The sequence below is a fragment of the Heptranchias perlo genome, chromosome 11 (assembly GCF_035084215.1).
Source record: "Heptranchias perlo isolate sHepPer1 chromosome 11, sHepPer1.hap1, whole genome shotgun sequence".
Taxonomy (NCBI): Eukaryota; Metazoa; Chordata; class Chondrichthyes; order Hexanchiformes; family Hexanchidae; genus Heptranchias; species Heptranchias perlo.
Window position 1 is genome coordinate 63800973 of NC_090335.1, and position 19666 is coordinate 63820638.

General features: G+C 38.7%; 2 protein-coding genes across 4 annotated transcripts in view; both read right to left on the bottom strand.

The window, feature by feature from the left end:
• mrps6 (mitochondrial ribosomal protein S6) overlaps positions 1-19316 on the bottom strand; it is an 83622-nt gene extending 64306 nt beyond the window's left edge. The window contains exon 1 of one of the 3 annotated variants that reach the window (XM_067993242.1): positions 19232-19316. In XM_067993242.1, coding sequence (XP_067849343.1) covers positions 19232-19276 — 45 coding nt within the window. In that variant the 5' untranslated portion in view covers positions 19277-19316. Of the gene's footprint in view, positions 1-17647; positions 18248-19231 lie in introns of those variants that run through there. The other 2 variants (XM_067993240.1, XM_067993241.1) reach the window with 2 other exon arrangements.
• On the bottom strand, positions 1254-19316 carry LOC137327432 (sodium/myo-inositol cotransporter-like). The gene is made up of 2 exons (XM_067993239.1): positions 19232-19316; positions 1254-7670 (listed from the first exon to the last, which is right to left on the bottom strand). Exon 2 carries the CDS (start codon positions 7333-7335, stop codon positions 5209-5211), a length of 2127 nt encoding a protein of 708 aa, XP_067849340.1. The 5' UTR covers positions 7336-7670; positions 19232-19316; the 3' UTR covers positions 1254-5208.
• Positions 19317-19666: the final 350 nt, after the last annotated feature.

A 19666-nucleotide genomic window follows, 5' to 3' on the forward strand; every position in this document is an offset into this window, starting at 1 on the left:
TATTTGGCAAGCCAAACTCGATTTTGGGGGGGTGTAAAACGGGCTGCCGATTCACTATCACTGTTTTGCGCTATACAGATGTGAGTTACATATCCAAATTACGTTTATCCTGGAAGTCTTGCTCTAAGGCGCAGGAAAAAAATAGCTGTTCTGTCATAGCGGTGCAGCCACTTACCACACCATCAACGGTCACAAGCTTTCCCCAACTCAGCAACTACCAAAGCTGATCAAACAAGAGTATCTGAGCTACGAATTAGTTTTGGTAATCTGTTCAAGCAAACTTAAAACCTCTCTAAAAGATTAATATCTGTACTCAAGTGATGCATATATGCATCATGGAAAAGTAAAACCTAGGTCACCTACATCATATTATACATTTCAGTTACCTGGAATAACAGACTACAGTATAAAATGATTTTACTGTTCTGATACCCAAGCCCTTTGCATCCTTTAACACTAGTAAATTATTGGCAACTTAAATCTGCAGGCTTTGGAAACCATCCTTCCCAAAAATGACAATCCAACTGTCCCCATTTTCAAGCTCTAATAAAAAAAAGTTCCCTTTAAAGCAAAGTTTTGTTTGTATTTAGATCAATTAAATAGCAAGAACTACAAATCTAAAACACAAGTTGCTAACCCCCAATCCTTTGTTCCTTCCTCTCTCCCACAGAGAGCCCAAAGTGCTTTGATATATCTATCCTGACAGCCTGCAGGAGTCAGGATAGGAAATAAAACTACTCTTCCCTAGTTACAAGGTCATCCAACACGGGATACCTACGCATACCAAACTTACACACAGAAAATCAGTTCGCCAACCTTTCCATTTAGGTGCTGTTACATTCCACCAGGCTCAATTACCAATGATTCTGGCTTAGCAGAAGACCCAAGAATACCCACCCTATTAATAATGGAGCAAGTAGCCACAAGAGAGAGAACAAACAAAACTTTCAATAACACAGTGCTTCATTACATCCTCAGGATATCTCTAGGCCACCACTCATATCTCCTTTCAAAACCAAAAAGCTCAAATCTCTTCAGCCTCTCATAACTCAGACCTCTAACACTAGGGATGTCCTCTTTATATCATGACGTGGAGATGCTGGTGATGGACTGGGGTGGACAAATGTAAGGAATCTTACAACACCAGGTTATAGTCCAACAGTTTTATTTGAAAATCACAAGCTTTCGGAGTTTACCTCCTTCGTCAGGTGAGTGAGTAAACTCCGAAAGCTTGTGATTTTCAAATAAAACTGTTGGACTATAACCTGATGTTGTAAGATTCCTTACATTTCTCCTTATATCAGACCAGAAACGGAAACAATACAAAAGGCATCGGACCAGAGCACTTTACAGTTTGATCACAAATTCCTTTGACTTGTATTCTACTGTCTAGGCTACATTAGTTCAACATTCTATTGATTTTGTTGATTGCTGCTTTGCACTGGTTAGAAATGTTCAGTGTGAGCCTAGGCACATTTGGGTCAATCAGGTTATAGAATAAGAGGATTGATTTGATGAGTAAGTTATTTTTCATGTAGCCCAATCCCATGATTTCATCTACAACTCATCTTGCATAGAATCCAGCAATGATTACACATAATCCCTTCTACTCTTCTAGCCACCTCTCCAACTTGTTTGAGTTCTCCGATAACTGCTATTCTATTTTCAGACCAGAAACCTTCTTTTAGTATGGTTGAGCTCGGTTTCACCCTGCTTTTTGAATATTTCTTCAGTAGCCCTCAATTATAAATGCCGTTCAGTCTTTCAATAGATAGGACTTCAGTTTTCATTGGTTTAAAGTGGCAGTATGTATTTATTTAGTCCTTCTGGCACCGAGATAGCTTGTTTCGGGGAAACTGCATATCCAGGCTGCTGCTGCGAAGCCTCGTTCTGTGGGCTTTTCTGCTCATTGTCACAAAAAAAAATCTGTATAAGAGGAACTTGACCTGCCACATTTTACTGTAATCATGTCAACATTCAATAAACTCTGTATTCATTGGCTGAAATCCTGACTGCAGAACTATTTTTCTGCCAGTAAACACTTCCAACATTGGTGCTACTCCAACAGAATGGAAGGCTCATTTACAGAAGGAATCATTGTGGAGTAGAAAGCTGGTATGTATATCTGCAATTTAGAAAAGAGCACACGAGAACAATAAGAAAGATAGAGAGAAGAAAGCAGGCAAGAGATACAGCTACAGGGACAGACCTGATCATCAGTTTTCAGCTAGCTAATAGATCTCCAATATATAAATAGAATGTTAATTCTACCACCTCAGTATTGTATGTTTGGTAATGTTACATATAGTACAAAATTTACAATAACTTGTGCTTTGCAGTGAAGCAATGAAATAAAATATATGTATTTTAGACCACAGGGTACAATCCATTCAACCAAACAGACATATTAAAAAAAAAGGGACAACTCATTAAACTAAATCTATTCTCCAGTGTTTGAAAATTGAGTGTGTTACATACTTAATGTATAAAGTCTGGAACTCTGTCACAACAAGATCAGAGCACTGAAACTACTGTATCAGGCTACATAGGTTTTATGGAGGTTCCATAGCTGCAAGTTCCTCCCACGCAAAACACCAAACAGATTAAATATAGCTAGAATATTGGTGGATGATTCCAATAATAACCATTTATATTGCTCACAATTGATTAGAAGAACACCACTTAGAACACAGGGTATGAAAGAGCTTTTTAAAAAACCCAGAGGACCACTTATTCTGCATCCATCCATCATTGGTAACAGCCCAGAAGTCCTATTTTTCTTTTTAACCTTACCACCAGGTTTGGAACAAACTGCCAGAGTTGTATTTATAATTTTACAAAAACACAAGCTATGGCAATTCAACCAACTGAAGTTCACATAGCATACTACGAATCATCTTTGCACATATGCAGATAGTATGCACTCAGTACTTTAAACAGAATTACTATGAATGCTCAAATAATGATGATGCAAACGTTAAAATGCTTAAGGTGTTAGCAGGGGTATCAAAAGTTTAAAATATACTTTCAAATGAAGTTTAAATTACACTTAAAAGAAACCCAGAAATGATCAAAAATTTTGGAAATCATTTATTTGACTCTCAAATTTGTTGAATTAATTCCTAGATTTATGCTGAGCATTTTCCAAATTTCAATTACGAGGAACACATCTTAAAATTCAAATCTTACTTTAAAAGCTTTTTCTAATTCAGATGCATAGTCCTGGTGTGAATTTGCAGCATTTTGTGTTTTTATTTACATGTTTGAACTTTTGTAATTGGTCAACACCCCTTCAGGCATGTACTAAACACCAGATCGTGATGATCAGGACAAAAAAGAATGTGTGCTTCCTCCCCCTGCACGATTATCTGTGCGGGTAGTTTGGACTTGGATATGTAATTAGGTAACTAAACTCACACTCCACGTCAAGAATGGAATGTCATTATACACAAGACGGAACTTGGTACGATATTTTTATAAAACCAAAATGTTATTTGCTGGTGATGGGACAAAAACTTTGCAAAATTAGACAGAAAACGCTAATCTGCAAGTACACTTTGCATATCATATGGCAATTACATTTATATATTCTTCTAAATAGAAGACCAATAGTATTTGCACAGCAACATATTCTTCAAGTCTTTACAATATAAAGTTATTTCCCTATATTAAAAAAATGAAATCATTCTTTTGTATGTGTGTGAGAATATACAAATTACAGTTTACTCCTGTGCAAAAAAGTTTGAATCAGATCATTTGAATTAAGCGACTTTGAATTAAAAGTAGACCGTGTTTTTATCATTTTTAACCTCCACATCAGTTATTTTTCCAACAATAACCTGTACTTCAGTATATTTTGATGCAACATCAGCTACTCTTCTAAAGAATATACAAGCTTTAAAGAAAAAATGTATCCATGATAAAAAAAACAGCAAATGACTGAGGAAGGAGGGGAAAAAAAAGCAAGAAAGACAGACAGAAAAAGAAATCCACAAAGATATTGGGGGTGTGAGGACGAAGAAAACAACTTTTTTTAAAAAAACAAAACCTTATTGGTTTTGGGCTAGTGAGTAAATAATTTTCACCTAAAACTGAATGGAGGGAAATCCCAAGTTAATCACCCTATATTGTACTAGGACAGATAGAAGATGGGAAGGTCACAAGTGCCACTACTGTTACCAAAAAGGGCTACATGTTTTCTTGGTTATCACAACAATCTATTTGCTGCATCTAAGCTAAACTGAGAATTCACTTGCCACAATGTATATAATTACTACTGAATACAGCTAAAGCGGACAACACTTCCCCAATATTAAAGCAGTTTGATTTAGGTTTAAAAAAAACTTTTACAAAAGGGCACAAAAAGAAAGATTGACCGAGATCATTCATAACTAGTATACAATTATATAATAACTAAAGATTTCATGATTTAAATCAATCAAGAGACTATGATCCTTTTGTTGGCCTACATAAAACATATTTGCATTTATATAGCACCTTCAGAGTGGTTTCACACAATGAATATCTTTTGGAGTGCAGTATCTGTTACGCAGGTAAACTATTACATAAATGGATTTGATACCTACAAATAAAAATATGGAACGCTTAACAGTATGTTGGAGCATCAACATCCATCCCCTAAATATGAAGAAACATTGTTCAGCCCTCCCCTGCCCATTCCACTGAATTCCTGACCCCAGTTGTGTAGGAAGATGTTCAGCCATGGACTTAATACCAAGGTTCCAACTTTTTTTTTTCCAGCCACTTCTCTCTCCTCCTGAAGGCACTGATTCATTGTTTAGCATAGTTCACTGGGCACAAGTTGCCCTATGGTATCCCATAAGAGGCCATTGTGAACCTCGACAGTGGTTATCAGAAAGATATTCAACCAAAGTGGCATCACAACTGAACCTGATCCTAGTCCTCATCTGAAACCCACACGTGTGATTCCAGCACGAGTTGCGGAGCAGTGATCAGAAGCTGGAACACAACGATTTTCTCCACCTTAATACAAGGCACGGTGGCCAAATTTTACTGTCTGTCCAGCATCAGCTGAGATCAGACTGGGCATATACAATTTCACTTTATCCTAATCTTCCCCCTTCCCACCTCCTTTTATTTTATAAAAAAAAGTTAAAGTTCTCAAACTAGGCCAACAAAAGGAATATAAAAAAAGTCTTCAAACCCAAAACTGCATCATGGCTGATTTTACAAAGAGAAATAAATGAACATGGATATGCCAGAAGATAATACAACTAAAAGTCCAATATTTAACAATATTTTAATCCTTGGGCTCTCTTGCAGCATTTGTAAGCAAATGATTTCATCTTCTACAGAATTTTTTGCTACTGGATCTTTCACATCATAATTTTTGAATCCACAAAAGCAGTCAAAAAATCTCCACCACTTGCTTCTTTCCAGTTCAGGTTCCTCTTTGCTTTCTTGGTCCACAGGAGTAGTTTGTCCATTTATATAACTATCATTTGGTGCATGTCTTTCAGAGATGGACGGAGAGTTTAGAGATTTGGAATCATCACTTCCAGGCATTAACTGAACTAATTCTATGCCATCAGCATCTTTGTGTTTACAATCAGACTTATCCGCACCACCATTGCATTCAGCCACAGTTCTGCTAGTTACTTTATCAGATTCTTCTTTCTGGTAGCTTTTTATATTGTCCAAGTCATTTAATGCCCAGAATGTGGTGGTACGAGTATATTCTCTGGGAGGAGCAGGTGTCAGTAGACTCACTACTATTGCTATAATGACAGTGATCCAAAATAGAACTGTTGCCACGTACATGTAGTGAATGTTTCTGATAAAACTTGGTCTGATGTCAGGCTCGTCACAGTCTGGTGTTTGATAAATAAAGGCAAGAATCAAACGGATAATTCCCAAAATGGATCCAACCAACCCTCCACAGAAAGCCCCCTGCTCGTTGCAGCGCGTCCAGAAAACACCAAGAAGGAACAGCGCTGCCACTGGTGGGGTGAGATAATCTGCTACCTCTTGGATGTAAAGGTACATTTGTCCTCCCTGCATCTCTACAATTATAGGAACCCAGGCAATGCTTATAGCTACCATGAAGAAGACAAACAGACGACCTACTACCATAAGTTCTCGAGAGCTGGCAGTCTTTCGAAGATGCTTGTAAACATCAAGGGTAAATATGGTGCTGGCACTGTTGAATATGGAATCCAAATCACTCATTAAAGCTGCTATCATGACTGCCATCATTAGGCCACGGAGACCCGCAGGCAAGATTCCCAATACCAGTCGTGGGTAGGCAATATTTGAGCAACCTGCTCTGCTGCCACATACTTGCATACAGTGCTCTGGATTAATGCAAACAACCTCATCAGTGAAGAGAACCCTGGAAATCATGCCTGGAATGACTATGATAAACATGGGCAAGAGTTTCAGAAAACCAGCCATCAGAGTGGCTCCTTTGGCATGAGCGATGTTTTTTGCTGCCAAGACGCGCTGCACAATGACTTGATCCGCACACCAATACCAACCTGAGGCTGGTGTTTGACCCAACAGGAAACCAGGCCAAGGAATATCCTCATCAGTTGGTTCACGTAACATCCTTAGGGAATCTTCTTTTGGGTGGATGTGGCAGGTGTTGGTAGAACTTAGGTTGAAAGAGGTGAGAACTGCTGTAACATTTGGTGAAGCCAGCATATATCGTCGTTTGAGTTCTTCAAAGCCTCCCACCTTGACCATACCGACAACCATCAATGTTAAAGCTCCACCAATCATAAGAATGGCCTGCATGGCATCTGTGTAGATGACAGCTACAAGTCCTCCTGTGACAGTTAACACTGCAGTCAACCCAATCAAAATGATGATCGAGAGGTATAGGTCCCAGCCCAGTGATGCCCGGATGAACAGTGCACCGGCATACAGGTCAACGGAAAGCTTTGTGAAAACGTATAATAGCAAAAACAACAAAGCAAAATAGATTTTTAATCTGTTACCACCATACCGTTTGGAAAGGTATTGCGGCATGGTGTACACACCAGATCGGATATAGACAGGGATGAAAATCCAACCTAATACCTGTAAAAGCAACACTGCATTGAACTCCCAAGCTCCCACTGCAAATCCACTGGCAGCTCCAGATCCTGCTAACCCAATAAAGTGTTCACTGCCAATATTGCTCACAAACAATGAAGCACCTATTGTCATCCAGGTCATGGAGCGTCCTGCAAGAAAGTACCCACTCACAGTACTTCTGTTGGACTTCCACATCGCAAAAAACCCAATGCACAATACAAGAACAAAATAAAGTGCTACAACAGCTATGTCAGCTGGTTCCATAAAGCCAAACATTGTTATAATAGTTCAGATTCAATTAAATTCCGTTTACAGAATATGGTAATCAGACAATGGCCAGACACGGTATGATTGCTAATGAAAGAATACAAAAAAAAACTGTATGGAGTGGTAAAATATTTGTCCTTTGGTTTGCTGCCTTGATTGAAACTGTAGGGTTCCAGGTTGTACAGGTACTGGGATGCCAACTACTATTTATCTTGTTAACTTCACTTTTGACTATTTCTCATGCTCTTTTTAGCAGCAATCCACAAGACTGTCAGTGTTTAATTTGTTGGTGTTGAATTTCTTAGCTGTTGCTGACAGGTCTAGTAAGGCCTAGAGTTACACTCCTGCAAGACAGCAAAGACAAAAGACAAAGAGGATATTAGAATTACACTTTTTAGCAGGTTCATTTCTGAAAAAAAAGTATACATGATGCAAACTCTCAATGGCTAATGACTTAATATATGAAAAGTATGTTGAAAAACCTGATTTCCATTTTAAAACAAAAAAGGTAGAAGAGGTAGATGAAGGCCGATAATCAGTATTATTACTGATCATCGACTTACTCAACTCCACAATCCACCCTTGCATGTGAATCAGAGATGTGAGGACAAGACTTTCAGGTAGCATAATTAGAGTTGGATCAGAGAATAAACTAAAGAAATGGAATTACATGGGGGGGGGGGGGGGGGGGTAAACTTCAAAAATTATTTTACACAAAACAAACCAAGTGGAACCAGTCTTATATCTTACAAGTACCACATACTATGAAGGCCACAATACAAGCTGTTTGTTGAGCAAACCTTAAAAAGGCATTTTCAACAAGCCACTGGCTCCTGTTGCATGCTCCATGTATACAACAAATTTGATCCGTACAATTCCTCATCACCAAATTTAGATGGACTTACCAATGTGGATTTAGTGAAAAGTTGTAGATTGACATGCATGGCAACATCATGTGAAGCAGCCCGAAAAAACTTTTAAAAATTCTTAAAAAGATCGTTTTATGGTAAACAAGGTAAATGTCATAACATGTGATTTACAAAAAACTATCCCTATGTTTGGAGAAGTCCCATTGGCGACACAGTGGAGGTGTGAATCACCATTGTACACCAAATCTAAAAGATTATATGTACACGCAAATATAATTTCTGAAAGAAAGAACTAATATACCTGTCGACGCAAGACTTTTGACAACATTATTAGAAAGTGGCACCTAACAGATTGTGGGAATTAAGTGAGCAGTCCGCTTTGCCTGTCTAAAAACATGCATTTGTTGTCCATAACAATTCTGGAACTATTCAGGATAGAGGGGGGGAAAAAAACACCCTGATCACATTTGAGGTTCTAAGACCTTTCAGTAGTATCAAACAAACTGAATGTACTTTGTAATTTATTTTAAAAAAACGATAAATTCAGTGGACGAGTATAACACTAATATATAGTGGACTCTAGGCTATTTCAGCAAAAATTAAGTTTAACAAACATCAAAAACACAGTAAGTGCTTGCAGTTTAAAACTCATATTTGACTTAAAATTCTTGGAGACAAGTAACAGAATGAATCAAATGGAAATTTTAAGAAAAATGATGGGAAACCATCACCCTTGACAATGCAAATACAACAACATGGTGATAGAGGCAAAAGCAAGCTTGCTGATGGCCTAGTGCGGAACGGCACCATGATATGGTAATGAGCTACACATTCAATCCCTGGTCTGTGCTAAATTAGCCAAGTTAATGATTGGGATGCTACAATTAACCTCCCAGCTCTTTTCTTTGGGGAGGGGGGGGGGGGGGGGGGGGGAAGGAGGGAAGAAGAAAGGAGGGGAAAATAATGATGAACCAGGATTCTCGTTCCTGATCATTATTCAATGATCCCTCGTTTTAGAGAGAGAGAGAGAGAGAGAGAGAGAGAGAGAGAGAGAGAGAGATTCTCAGCAGGTATCACAGGGTCAGACTCTGCAGTGTAACCATCCAAAGTCAAGCACCCCTCCAAAACCCAGGGTCATATGAAGAATGGTCTCGTCATATCAGAAGACAATTACTAGATAGCACATCAGGAGCCAATTGGTTTTCCTCCCTGCTCCCACCTTGATGACATGGAGGCTGACTGCAGTGCATCACCCTAACCCGAGTTGAGACCAGCGATCAAATCTCGAAACTTCTGGTCTGTACAGCTCAGAGCCACACTCTTTTACTCACTAAGTACCAATTCCATAATCCTAATATGTTGCAAGCAATTACAAAGAGGAAAGGATTTTGTACATTCAGGATGCTTGAAATTCTATTATGAGGCAACATATGGTTATATGGTAGTGTTAATGTAATGGAGGTCCTACAGATGCAAACACCTTAAAATCATAAAGTGCATTTGTATAAAAGTTTACCATATCAGAAAGTAAATGGTTAGAAGATGTATCTACTCACGTATGCAGAAAGGAGAAACCACGGGTTTTCCAAAAGATTTGCACTTGAGGTTCACATGAATGGTGCAGGTATCCTAAGCTTACAGTTGCACTGCAAGTACTATTGACAGCAATGCACCTTTAACAGAAGTGCTGGAGTAATTGCATAAAGAGGCTACATAATCCAATACTACCATCAAATCTAGTGTACATGTCATGGCTCTATTTTCGGTTTTCTACAAAGCTACAAGTCGCACCTCTATAGTCACAGAACATAACCATGCATGAAATTGCAATTTACACCAAATCTCAGAGCTTCTCCCTAATCACCATTCACATATAATTCTTAAAATGTATTGCTATCAGTACGTTGGAACATAAGTTCAAAATTGACAAACTGTAGCCAGTCAGCTGTGACAATATTGTTGTGAAAGTACAGATTCTATAAACTGAGCTATATGATTTGAGGAAATCAATCCCCTAATTAAAAAATGAAAACGTGTCTCAAGTTCACCATTATGCTTCTTATAATATTGAGAAACAGAGGTCAGCCCTTTGAGTGGCCATAAATTCCATAACATTCTGTTAACGCACAATGTATTTTACTGCACATTTATCTATTTATTTAATTATTTCATAGTGACATGCATACAGTAATTATTTTTAAAATTTCAGCAAATTCCAACAGTACATCCACAACATCCTGCACAACACAGTTGCCAAGATTTTAAATATTCACAGTCGGTGCTGGGCAATGGGAAATTTATTTGATCTTCCATTCTGATTTCCATCAAAACCTTATAGGGTCCTTCCAACCACCCTCAAAATGTGTGCTTCCAAACATATCTTCAATCTCCCTTGGACTCCCAGTCCACTGTTCCTTCTTTGGAAATTTCATCATACTGTCATTATATATGGTACTTTCCAAAGTTATGAAAACTGTTAACAGCAAATTCTTTGAATCTTTAATATTCTAGCCTAATTCATGATTGCCACGGCAATTCCACTGGTCAATTGGAAGCCTACGTTACGTATTTCTGAAGCTCTACTGTTTGAATATTTGGTGATTCACCCATCATTGGCTTGGACTTCTCCAAAGCCTTAACAGGGATCTAATACGGTGCACTTCTAGCCAAGCTACCACATGGTCACTCACCAAAGCTATGTTCTTCACTATCTAGTTTTTTCCTCAAATACTACTTGTGCTACAGTTACTAGTTCTTTCTGTGATTCTTTTTCCATTAGCTCAGGGGCTCTCCAAAGCTCTATTCTTTCTCCATATCAATGACCACTTCCACTCATTATCTCACACTATCCACACTTTACATTCATTAACCAGGGGGATAGCAGTAGACTTCAAGAGAACATAAACAGGCTGGTGAAATGGGCAGACCCATGGCAGATGAAATTTAATGCAGAGAGGTGTGAAGTAATGCATTTTGGAAGGAAGTATGAGATGCAATTTAAACTAAATGGTACAATTTTAAAAGGGGGTGCAGGAACAGAGAGACCTGTGATTACATACACAAGTCTTTGAAGGTGGCCAAACAAATTGATATGGCTGTTAAAAAAAAGCATACGGGATCCTGGGTTTTATAAATAGAGGTATAGAATACAAAAGCAAGGAAATTATGCTAAACCTTTATAAATCACTGATTAGGCCTCAGCTGGAGTATTGTGTCCAATTCTAGGCACCACACTTTAGGAAGGGTACAGAGATTTACTAGATTGGTACCAGGGATGAGGGGCTTCAGTTATGTGGAGAAACCAGAGAAGCTGCGATTGTTCTCCATAGAACAGAGAGGGTTATGGGGAGATTTAACAGAGGTGTTCAAAATTATGAAAGGTTTAGGGAGAAAATGTTTCCACTGCCAGGAGGGTCGGTAACCAGAGGACACAGATTTAAGGTAACTGCCAAAAGAATCAGAGGGGTGTTGAGGAAAACCCCCTGTTCCTTCCTCTTACAACCTATTGTTTTTAAAATTCTAGTTGTCGTCATTGAGTAACTATTTAATTTATCTAGTCTTCTCTTATATTTTTCAACTTTGGTAGTGTGCAGTACTAGTAGCCTTGGTCTTTCAATTAAAATGATTGAGAGTATATTAAATCATGGAAAAAATTTTTTTAAAGTTAAATATTTCAGAAATAATTTGGGAATCAATTGTCTCATCTTGCTAATCCCACTTACTCTGCACAGAAAAGTTATGTATGACAACAATCCTATTTATCATTCTATCACACACCATCTAGGAAATAGGATCGAGTTGCACACAGTTGCAGTATGCCAAGCCCACCTACCTGCAATACCACACTAGTACATACATTAAATAATTTAGGACATTGTAGAGAGAATATTAATAATTCTACCATGAACAATGGCCAAGTTAAAGTGTACAGCTGCTCCATGAATACTTTGACCCCACATAAATATTCCCTTACTAGACAGTTTTACCTGGTAAATTAAATTGATTAAGAATTACTTGCTAATCTCAAACCATCTTGTTGACAACAGATCAGCAGCAACTGTATATGAATTTGTATTTACCAGAACCCAATACTGCACCATCGGTGTGGCAGTCAGAAAACACTGCGTACCGGTTTAACTAACAAACAAACAATTCAAGAGTGAATTACAATTCAGTACCTTGAGTGGAAATAAAAATCTTGTCTTGCATACCTCCATGGAATATTCAGTTTAATCAAATGTTTCTAAAGTTTTAACTGACAAATAAAGTGTTCAGCAAAATTATACAATCTTTCCACTGATTTATTTCCATTGGCCTAGGTCAGTATTGGACAAGATATGTTGGAGCTAGTGTACAGAGATAATAAAGATAGCCACAAGAAAAACTGGCTGGATAACAAGCCAGATCACAAACAAAGGCATTCAATTACTTTACTGTTGGCCACAGCATATCTTTACACCACATTTGTAACACCTTTTTCTTTTTGAGATGAGGCTTTTACATTTCTTAAGGATTTACAAATATGCTCTTCAGCTGCAAGTTTTATTACAAAAAGTATTAAACCAATAATAGAAATAAAGAGAACTCGAGTTCAATTTAATGACAATCTTGTGTGTTATTTCTAATTCCGACCAGGTTTTGTTCTTCCAGGTTCTCATGGCTACTGGAAACAAAGAGCACTGTGTTCTATTCAAATCTAAAATGTGTAAGGTTCTTACTGATATGTCTGTGAAAGCAAGAACTTATCAATTATGTCAACTTGTGTTTTTACCACTATTTTGGGCTAAGCAAAAGTAATAGTTCAGGTTTCAACAAAGTACTTTATACCTTGGAAACGGAGTAAAAAATGTTCTTAGCTTATTGGATCTCCCTTGGAATTACTTACAGTGTCATACTATTCTGCAGCTAAAGTGGAGCTGTGTCATCACACCCGTGGTGGGGCGAGGGCGATGGGAGAAGAGGAAAGGGGCAGATCCAGGAACTTAATAGTAAGGAGCAGACTAAGTTTTGTTCATTGTGGCACCACACAGGCAATCCTGTTTACACTCTCCCCATCCCAATCGGAGAATTCTAGTGTTAACTGAATTCTCTGGCTCAGTGTAAACTGGAAATTACTGCATGTCAGGGGTTTTGCTACAAATAAAGATTTTAAATAAGCTCTTCTAATTTTCTTCACTCGAAGTAGGAAAGAGAAATTGGGGAAAAAGGGTACATACTCTGATTGGCGAGATGTGACAAGTGGTGTACGTCAGGGATCTGTTCTGGGGCTTCAACTTTTCATCATATTTATTAATGACTTGGATGAAGGAATAGAGTTGTATATCCAAGTTTGCAGATGACACTACGTTAGGAGGGACAGTAAGAGGGACAGACATAGACAGCTCAAGTGAGTGAGCTAACCTATAGCAAATGGAGTTCAATGTAGGCAAGCATGAGGTGGACCCAAGAAAATAAATCGGAGTATTTTCTAAATGGTGAGAAACTAGGAACTGTAGCAGAGCAAAGACATTTGGGAGCCCAAGTACACAAATCATTAAAAGCTAGCAGATAGGGTGAAAAAATTATCAAAAAAAGGCTAATGGAATGTTGGCCTTTATCTCAAAAGGGGCTAGAATACAAAGGAGAAGAAGTTATGCTTCAGTTGTATAGAGCCTTGGTCAGACCGCATCTGCTACCGGGGCTTATAGGGTTAAATTATGAGGGCAGTTTGCACAAACTTGGCTTGTATTCCTTTGAGTATAGAAGATTGAGGGGTGATCTGTTCGAAGCATGTGTTTAAAATGTTACAAGGATTTGATAGTTGGGTAGATACGGAGAAACTTCCACCGGTGGAGGAGGCAAGAACAAGAGGACATGATTTTAAAATTAGAGCGAGGCCATTCAGGAGCGAAATGAGGAAGCACTTTTTAAACACAAAGAGTAATAGAAATCTGGAACTCTCCCCCAAAAGGCTGTGCATGCTAGGGCAATTGGAGCATTCAAGACAGAGACAGACATTGATTTTTGTTAGGAACGGGTATCAAGGGATATGGAGCAACAGTGGGTAAATGGAGTTGAAGTGCACATCAGCCTCTGGTCTCTAATGATAAATAATCTTCACCTCTTTGTAGAAAGTTAAAGCACAGCATTTTTTGAGCCTTGAGATTAGGTCCCTGCACCTCAATTTCTTAGCCATGGATGGTACACGGTGACTGTGGTAGGGACAGGGAAGAGTGGGAAACCAATGATAAAACAAAAAAATGTTTTTTTCACTAATGCAATAATTTAAAATATACAAACGGTGAACCTTGAACCAATATAACTGTTAATTACTTTTCTATTCATTAATACATAGGGCCGAATTTTGCTGTAAAAATAACAGTGAGGCTAACAGCATTCACCATTATTCAAGTGCAAATCGGAGTGTAACTTCCGGCAACCAAACATGCGCAGTTAAACGTGGAAATGCTGAAGTTGTTGGCCAAGATGCAATGCTCCTCCAAAAGCTGCACAAAAATGGCATCTCGCTTTCTGGCTCCCCGTTCAAATGCATGAAGTTCCTGTATTTACCAGACATATACGGACTAAATTTGCCAAGTACAGTCAAGACATTTCAAGTCTAAGTACCCTTTTAACGGTGTGGTAAATCTTAATTACTGCCAAACTACCTCTCTGGCACTGAAAATTAACTTTTACAAATATGAAGTCTCATTCCTTCAGATTTTAAATTATTGTTTGATTATTAAAAAATTATTTTCCTTTGTCTCTTTATTCAATCTTCTCTTTTCTGTACCTGATTTGATATTGAAATTGAATTCACTGGTTCTGACTGCACTGTTATTAACGATGTTTCAATCTGATTGGTTAAGGATATACACAGCTGCTTGCCCTGTTCACACATGTCCCAGATACCCAGTAGAGGGCACCGTGCTTTTTGGATCTCTAATTTCCAGGAACTTGCTGTGCAAAAGTTCATAGAAAGTCTACAGGCAAATGCATGTCTAACAAACAGCTGGCACCTTTCATTCGCCACTCACTGTAAAATCCAGCCCAATATATCGCATTATATGAACAAGCTTCTTTTTCCAAATGTATTAGTTCAAATGAAATAATTTACAGCCCACATTAAAGATCTGAGTTGTCTGTCTGTTAATGTACTCTTGCAAACTATCCCATGCAACACTTACCTGCCCAAAATTGCAAACAAAGTACAGTAGATTCCTATTGAAAGAATAGATTCTAGCAGTCAAGACATCACATCTTCTGAAATTATCACCTTAAAATGAACTTTTCAAAAGTTAGAACTCCAAAAGTCTTTTTGAAGGTGTAGCAATTTGTGTCAGCACAATGGAACCCAGTTTATAGTGAAAAAAATTATTTGTCCCAATTGACTTATCAGGCAATGAACATAAAACCTTTACAATAAGAGTATTTCTGGAAACTTTATGCAATTAACTGCCACTGTTTAAACTCGCCAAAATCAACAGTTCTTGTTACAAATTTATCAATTTAGTTACTACTATATACTGCAGTTTAGAAGTTTGTATTGCAGTTCAACAATGGGAAGTAGACCAGGATCACAATAATTAAAGTAGTTTCAGTCACTTGGCTACACAATGTAATTTACAACATGCAGCACGTGCTTTGGTTTAGAGATTCTACAAATCAATGTCTACAATGCAGCTGTTTGGATTTGAAACTCCCACTATAACTGAATTTGAAAAAGCTTCCTGGCTGTTTAAAACCCACTGATAATCAACTGACTTGTGAGTTACTGAAATTGTGTCATGGCATGACTATGAAGATTTCCATATTTCAAGGTTCCACCATAGGTTATCACTAGATAACTTACCTTCTGCCCAGTGATGAGAAAGCTCAAATTTGTAAACCAAAGACTGGGCTTTAAATGTTTACCAATGAGTAGGGTGTGATTTTATGAAGTGTTGGAGCTGTGGAGGCAAGCTGCTTAAGTTGACCAAAAGCATTTTTATATACAGTATCAAGCACCTTTAATCAATCAGTTCTGGCATTAAAAAACTGTATTAACTTTTGTATTTGTACCAGTTAAAGTTGAGAAGAATTGGTATAATTTCCCATTGTGTTTTCAGAAGACTTCTTGTGAAAGTGATCAGGTCACAAGTTTGCAAGATGAAAAGGTTATGGGCCAGAATTTACTGTAAGCAGCAAACAATCGGCTCCTGCCATTCGTTAGACTTGCCCTTGTCAATATACTTTCCATGAGCTTTTTGCAATGAAAGTTGCTGTAAGTTAGAGATTCAAACAGCGAAGTACCCTCTACAGGGCATCTGGGACAGGGCAAGCAACGTAACCAAATCAGATTGAAGAATTGTTAATGAATAGCTGAATGTCTGAACCAGGAAGTGCAAGTTAGAATAGTGAATTCAATTTCAAATCAGGTACAGAAAGCAAAATGGAGAAAGATTGTACTGACAGAGAAAAAATAGACAAAGAAAAAAGTAAAACAAAATTTAAATTATTTTTTAAAAATTCTCCAACAACAATTAAATGCTGAAGGAATGAGACTCCACACTTGTAAAAGTTAATTTTCAGTGCCAGGGAGGTTGTTTGACAGTAATGAAGACTTATCACGCTGTTAAAAAGGGTACTTAAACTGAAAATGACAAGCCCTAACTTTCTGTCGCGAGTTTAGTTCGTATCTACCGTGCAAATACAGGAACTTCAAGCCATTCAACATATTTGAATAGTGAGTCAGACAGCGAGATGCCATTTTTGCGAAGCTGATGGCAGCAGGGCACATCTCCGGATTTTCGTGTTTAACTGCGCATCTGCCCTTGACAGAAATTGCCATGCAATTTGCTTGGCCTTACATCTCTAAGATATATTTTAAAACAATGGGCCGGATTTTGTTGTGAGAATAACAGTGAGGCTAACAGCACTCACCGTTATTTATGTGCAAATCAGATAGCAACTTCCAACAGTGCACATGCGCGGTTAAACACGGAAATCGGGAAGTTGCCGTCAAGATGCGTCGCCCCTCAATAAGCTGCGCGAAAACAGCATCGCACTGTCTGGCTCCCCATTCAAAATGAATTGAACAGTGTGAAGTTCTTGCAATGATGTTGTAGATACAGACTAAACTCACCAGAAAAAGAGTTAGGGCTTGTCTGAACTGGTGCAAGGAACCTGTCTTGCCACCATTTAAAGTTTACACATATTTAATTAAGCCAGGATTCAGCCAGAGGGAGCTTTTAGCTGTCAGGGACTTGTACAAAAAGTCTGAGAGCGCCAGGTGTCAGATTTTTTTCCCACATTGTGTTCAAATATGTGACATCAAGAGTGCTAGAAGTGCTTAAAGAGGCAGGCCTGTGTGAAGAGGGGGGAAAATGCCTTTTCCACTCCAGATCACACTGTTTATAAAATATTTTTTAAAGTTTATATAAAATTAAACTAACTTTTGATATTTAAGGAGGTCATTTGAAGCCTCCACTCACCTCTCTATAAGACACCTGGCTGAACTGGTGGTCCTGTCTTCTCTTCACTTTATTGTCCCAAATGATCAGACTTTTTCTTACACAATTCCAAACGCTGCTCAGATGCCCAGTAGAGGGCACCACACTGTATTGACAGGAACTTTTCATGCAAAAGCCTATGGAAAGTCTATGGGCAAGTGCAAGTCTAACGAACAGTTCGCCGCTCACAGCAAAATGTGGTTCGATATTTAACATTACTGGATAACTCAGTTAACTAAAAAACACACAATTGGTCAGATTTTGCTGTGAAAATAACAGTGAGGCTAACAGCATTCACCGTTATTTGTGTACAAATCGGAGAGTAACTTCCAGCGAGCGCACATGCTCAGTTAAACACGAAAATCCAAAGGTTGGTGTCAGCTGCGCAAAAACAGCATCTCACCATCTGGCTCCCAAATGTACTGAACAGCATGAAGTTCCTGTACTGACATCGTAGATACGGACTAAACTCGCCACAAAAAGTTAGGACTTGTCCATTCCAGTCCAAGTACCCTTTTAACAGTCTTAATTACTGCCACTCTGGCATTGAAAATTAACATTTACAAGTGTGGAGTCGAATTCCTTCAACTTTTAATTATTGCTGGAGATTTAAAGAAAAAAATTAAATAATTTATCTCTACTTTTTCTCCCCCTTCTATTTCTTAATGCAATCTTTCTTTCCCTCTCTTAATGGTGACTTTTTGTACTTGATTTGGCATTGAGTTTACTAACTGACACTTCCTGGTTCAGACTGCACTGCTCATCAGCGATTCTTCAATCTGAATGGTTAAGGAGATACACAGTCGCTGGCCCTGTAGTGAAGCAGAGTTGTTTGGATGTTCAGTTGACAGCAACTCGCGGTGCAAAACGCCATGGAATGTCTATGGGCAAGCGCAAGCCTAACGAACGGCTAGCCGTTGGTTCGCTGCTCACAGCAAAATCCGGCCCAATGTTTCACACGTTTATAAAGCTGTAATGCAGGAATTTATTAAGTCTACACAAGTCATTTTATCTCACTAGCTAAATAAACGTAAAAAGTATTGACCAATTCTAAAATTTAGGTTTAAAAAAATTATTTTTTTTTGGAAAACCGGTTTCGTTCAAGCGCCTCCAACTTCCTGACAACCGAGGCATCACAGGCGTTCTCGATCAAAGGCGTTTATTTGAAAAACGAGTCTGATGGCAAGTGTTAGCCTCTATTCTCCGACCAGCCGAAGCCCGCTCGGTTTCTGGAGCTAATCTCTCAAGTGACTCTCTCCACAGTCGCCACAAAGCAGCAAACCTGCGGCACCGGTCCCTGGCGCGAAGATGCGGCTTGAGGCCTCAATGGCCAACTGATAAAAGAACAAAACGCACAATCCCGACACCAAACACAACCTCCATTTTAAAAAAAAGTTAAGGCAGAAGCGGTCACTAGCACGTTGGACCCCGCTCCTTCCCCGCCAGTCCAGTTACACACCGGGAACAGCCGGCGCTTTCGACCTTGTCGTTGGATTAAAATGAAGCGGGAAGATGGCGACTGTTTTATTTCTTTCTCTCTCTCGGTTTTTTGTTGTGAACACTCACCCGCTGCATGGCTTTCAGAATCAGTGATAGCTCGTATCTAGGCATGTTGTTTTGGTTCGGTGGTGCTTCTGCCGCGTGTTCTTTATATGTGGATTTGGCCTCTTATTTCCACGCCTCCTACAAACACGTTCAATGCTCTTCCAGCCCCTGCCCACTTAACTGGTTGAAGTGCGCAGTCGCCTACTCTCATTTAAAGGCGCAGTCGCCTGCTCCCGTTTAAAGGCGCAGGCATCGTTCTTTTTCTTCGCCCCTTTCCTAAAATTGATTCTTGTCGGACTATGGTTCTGCAGACACTGGCAGTCCTGGTACCTCAGCCAACTGGTCATCCTTCATGTACACAGTTTACTACAAATTAGGTTAATCGTTAGACCTACTGAAAAAGAATACACCCTTCTGCATCATGGGTTTTGGGTCTGCTCATGGGAAATTATGTGA

Bases quoted from the DNA above. Each gene is read 5' to 3' on its own strand.
- LOC137327432 (XM_067993239.1), bottom strand. From the start codon at position 7,335: ATGTTTGGCTTTATGGAACCAGCTGACATAGCTGTTGTAGCACTTTAT.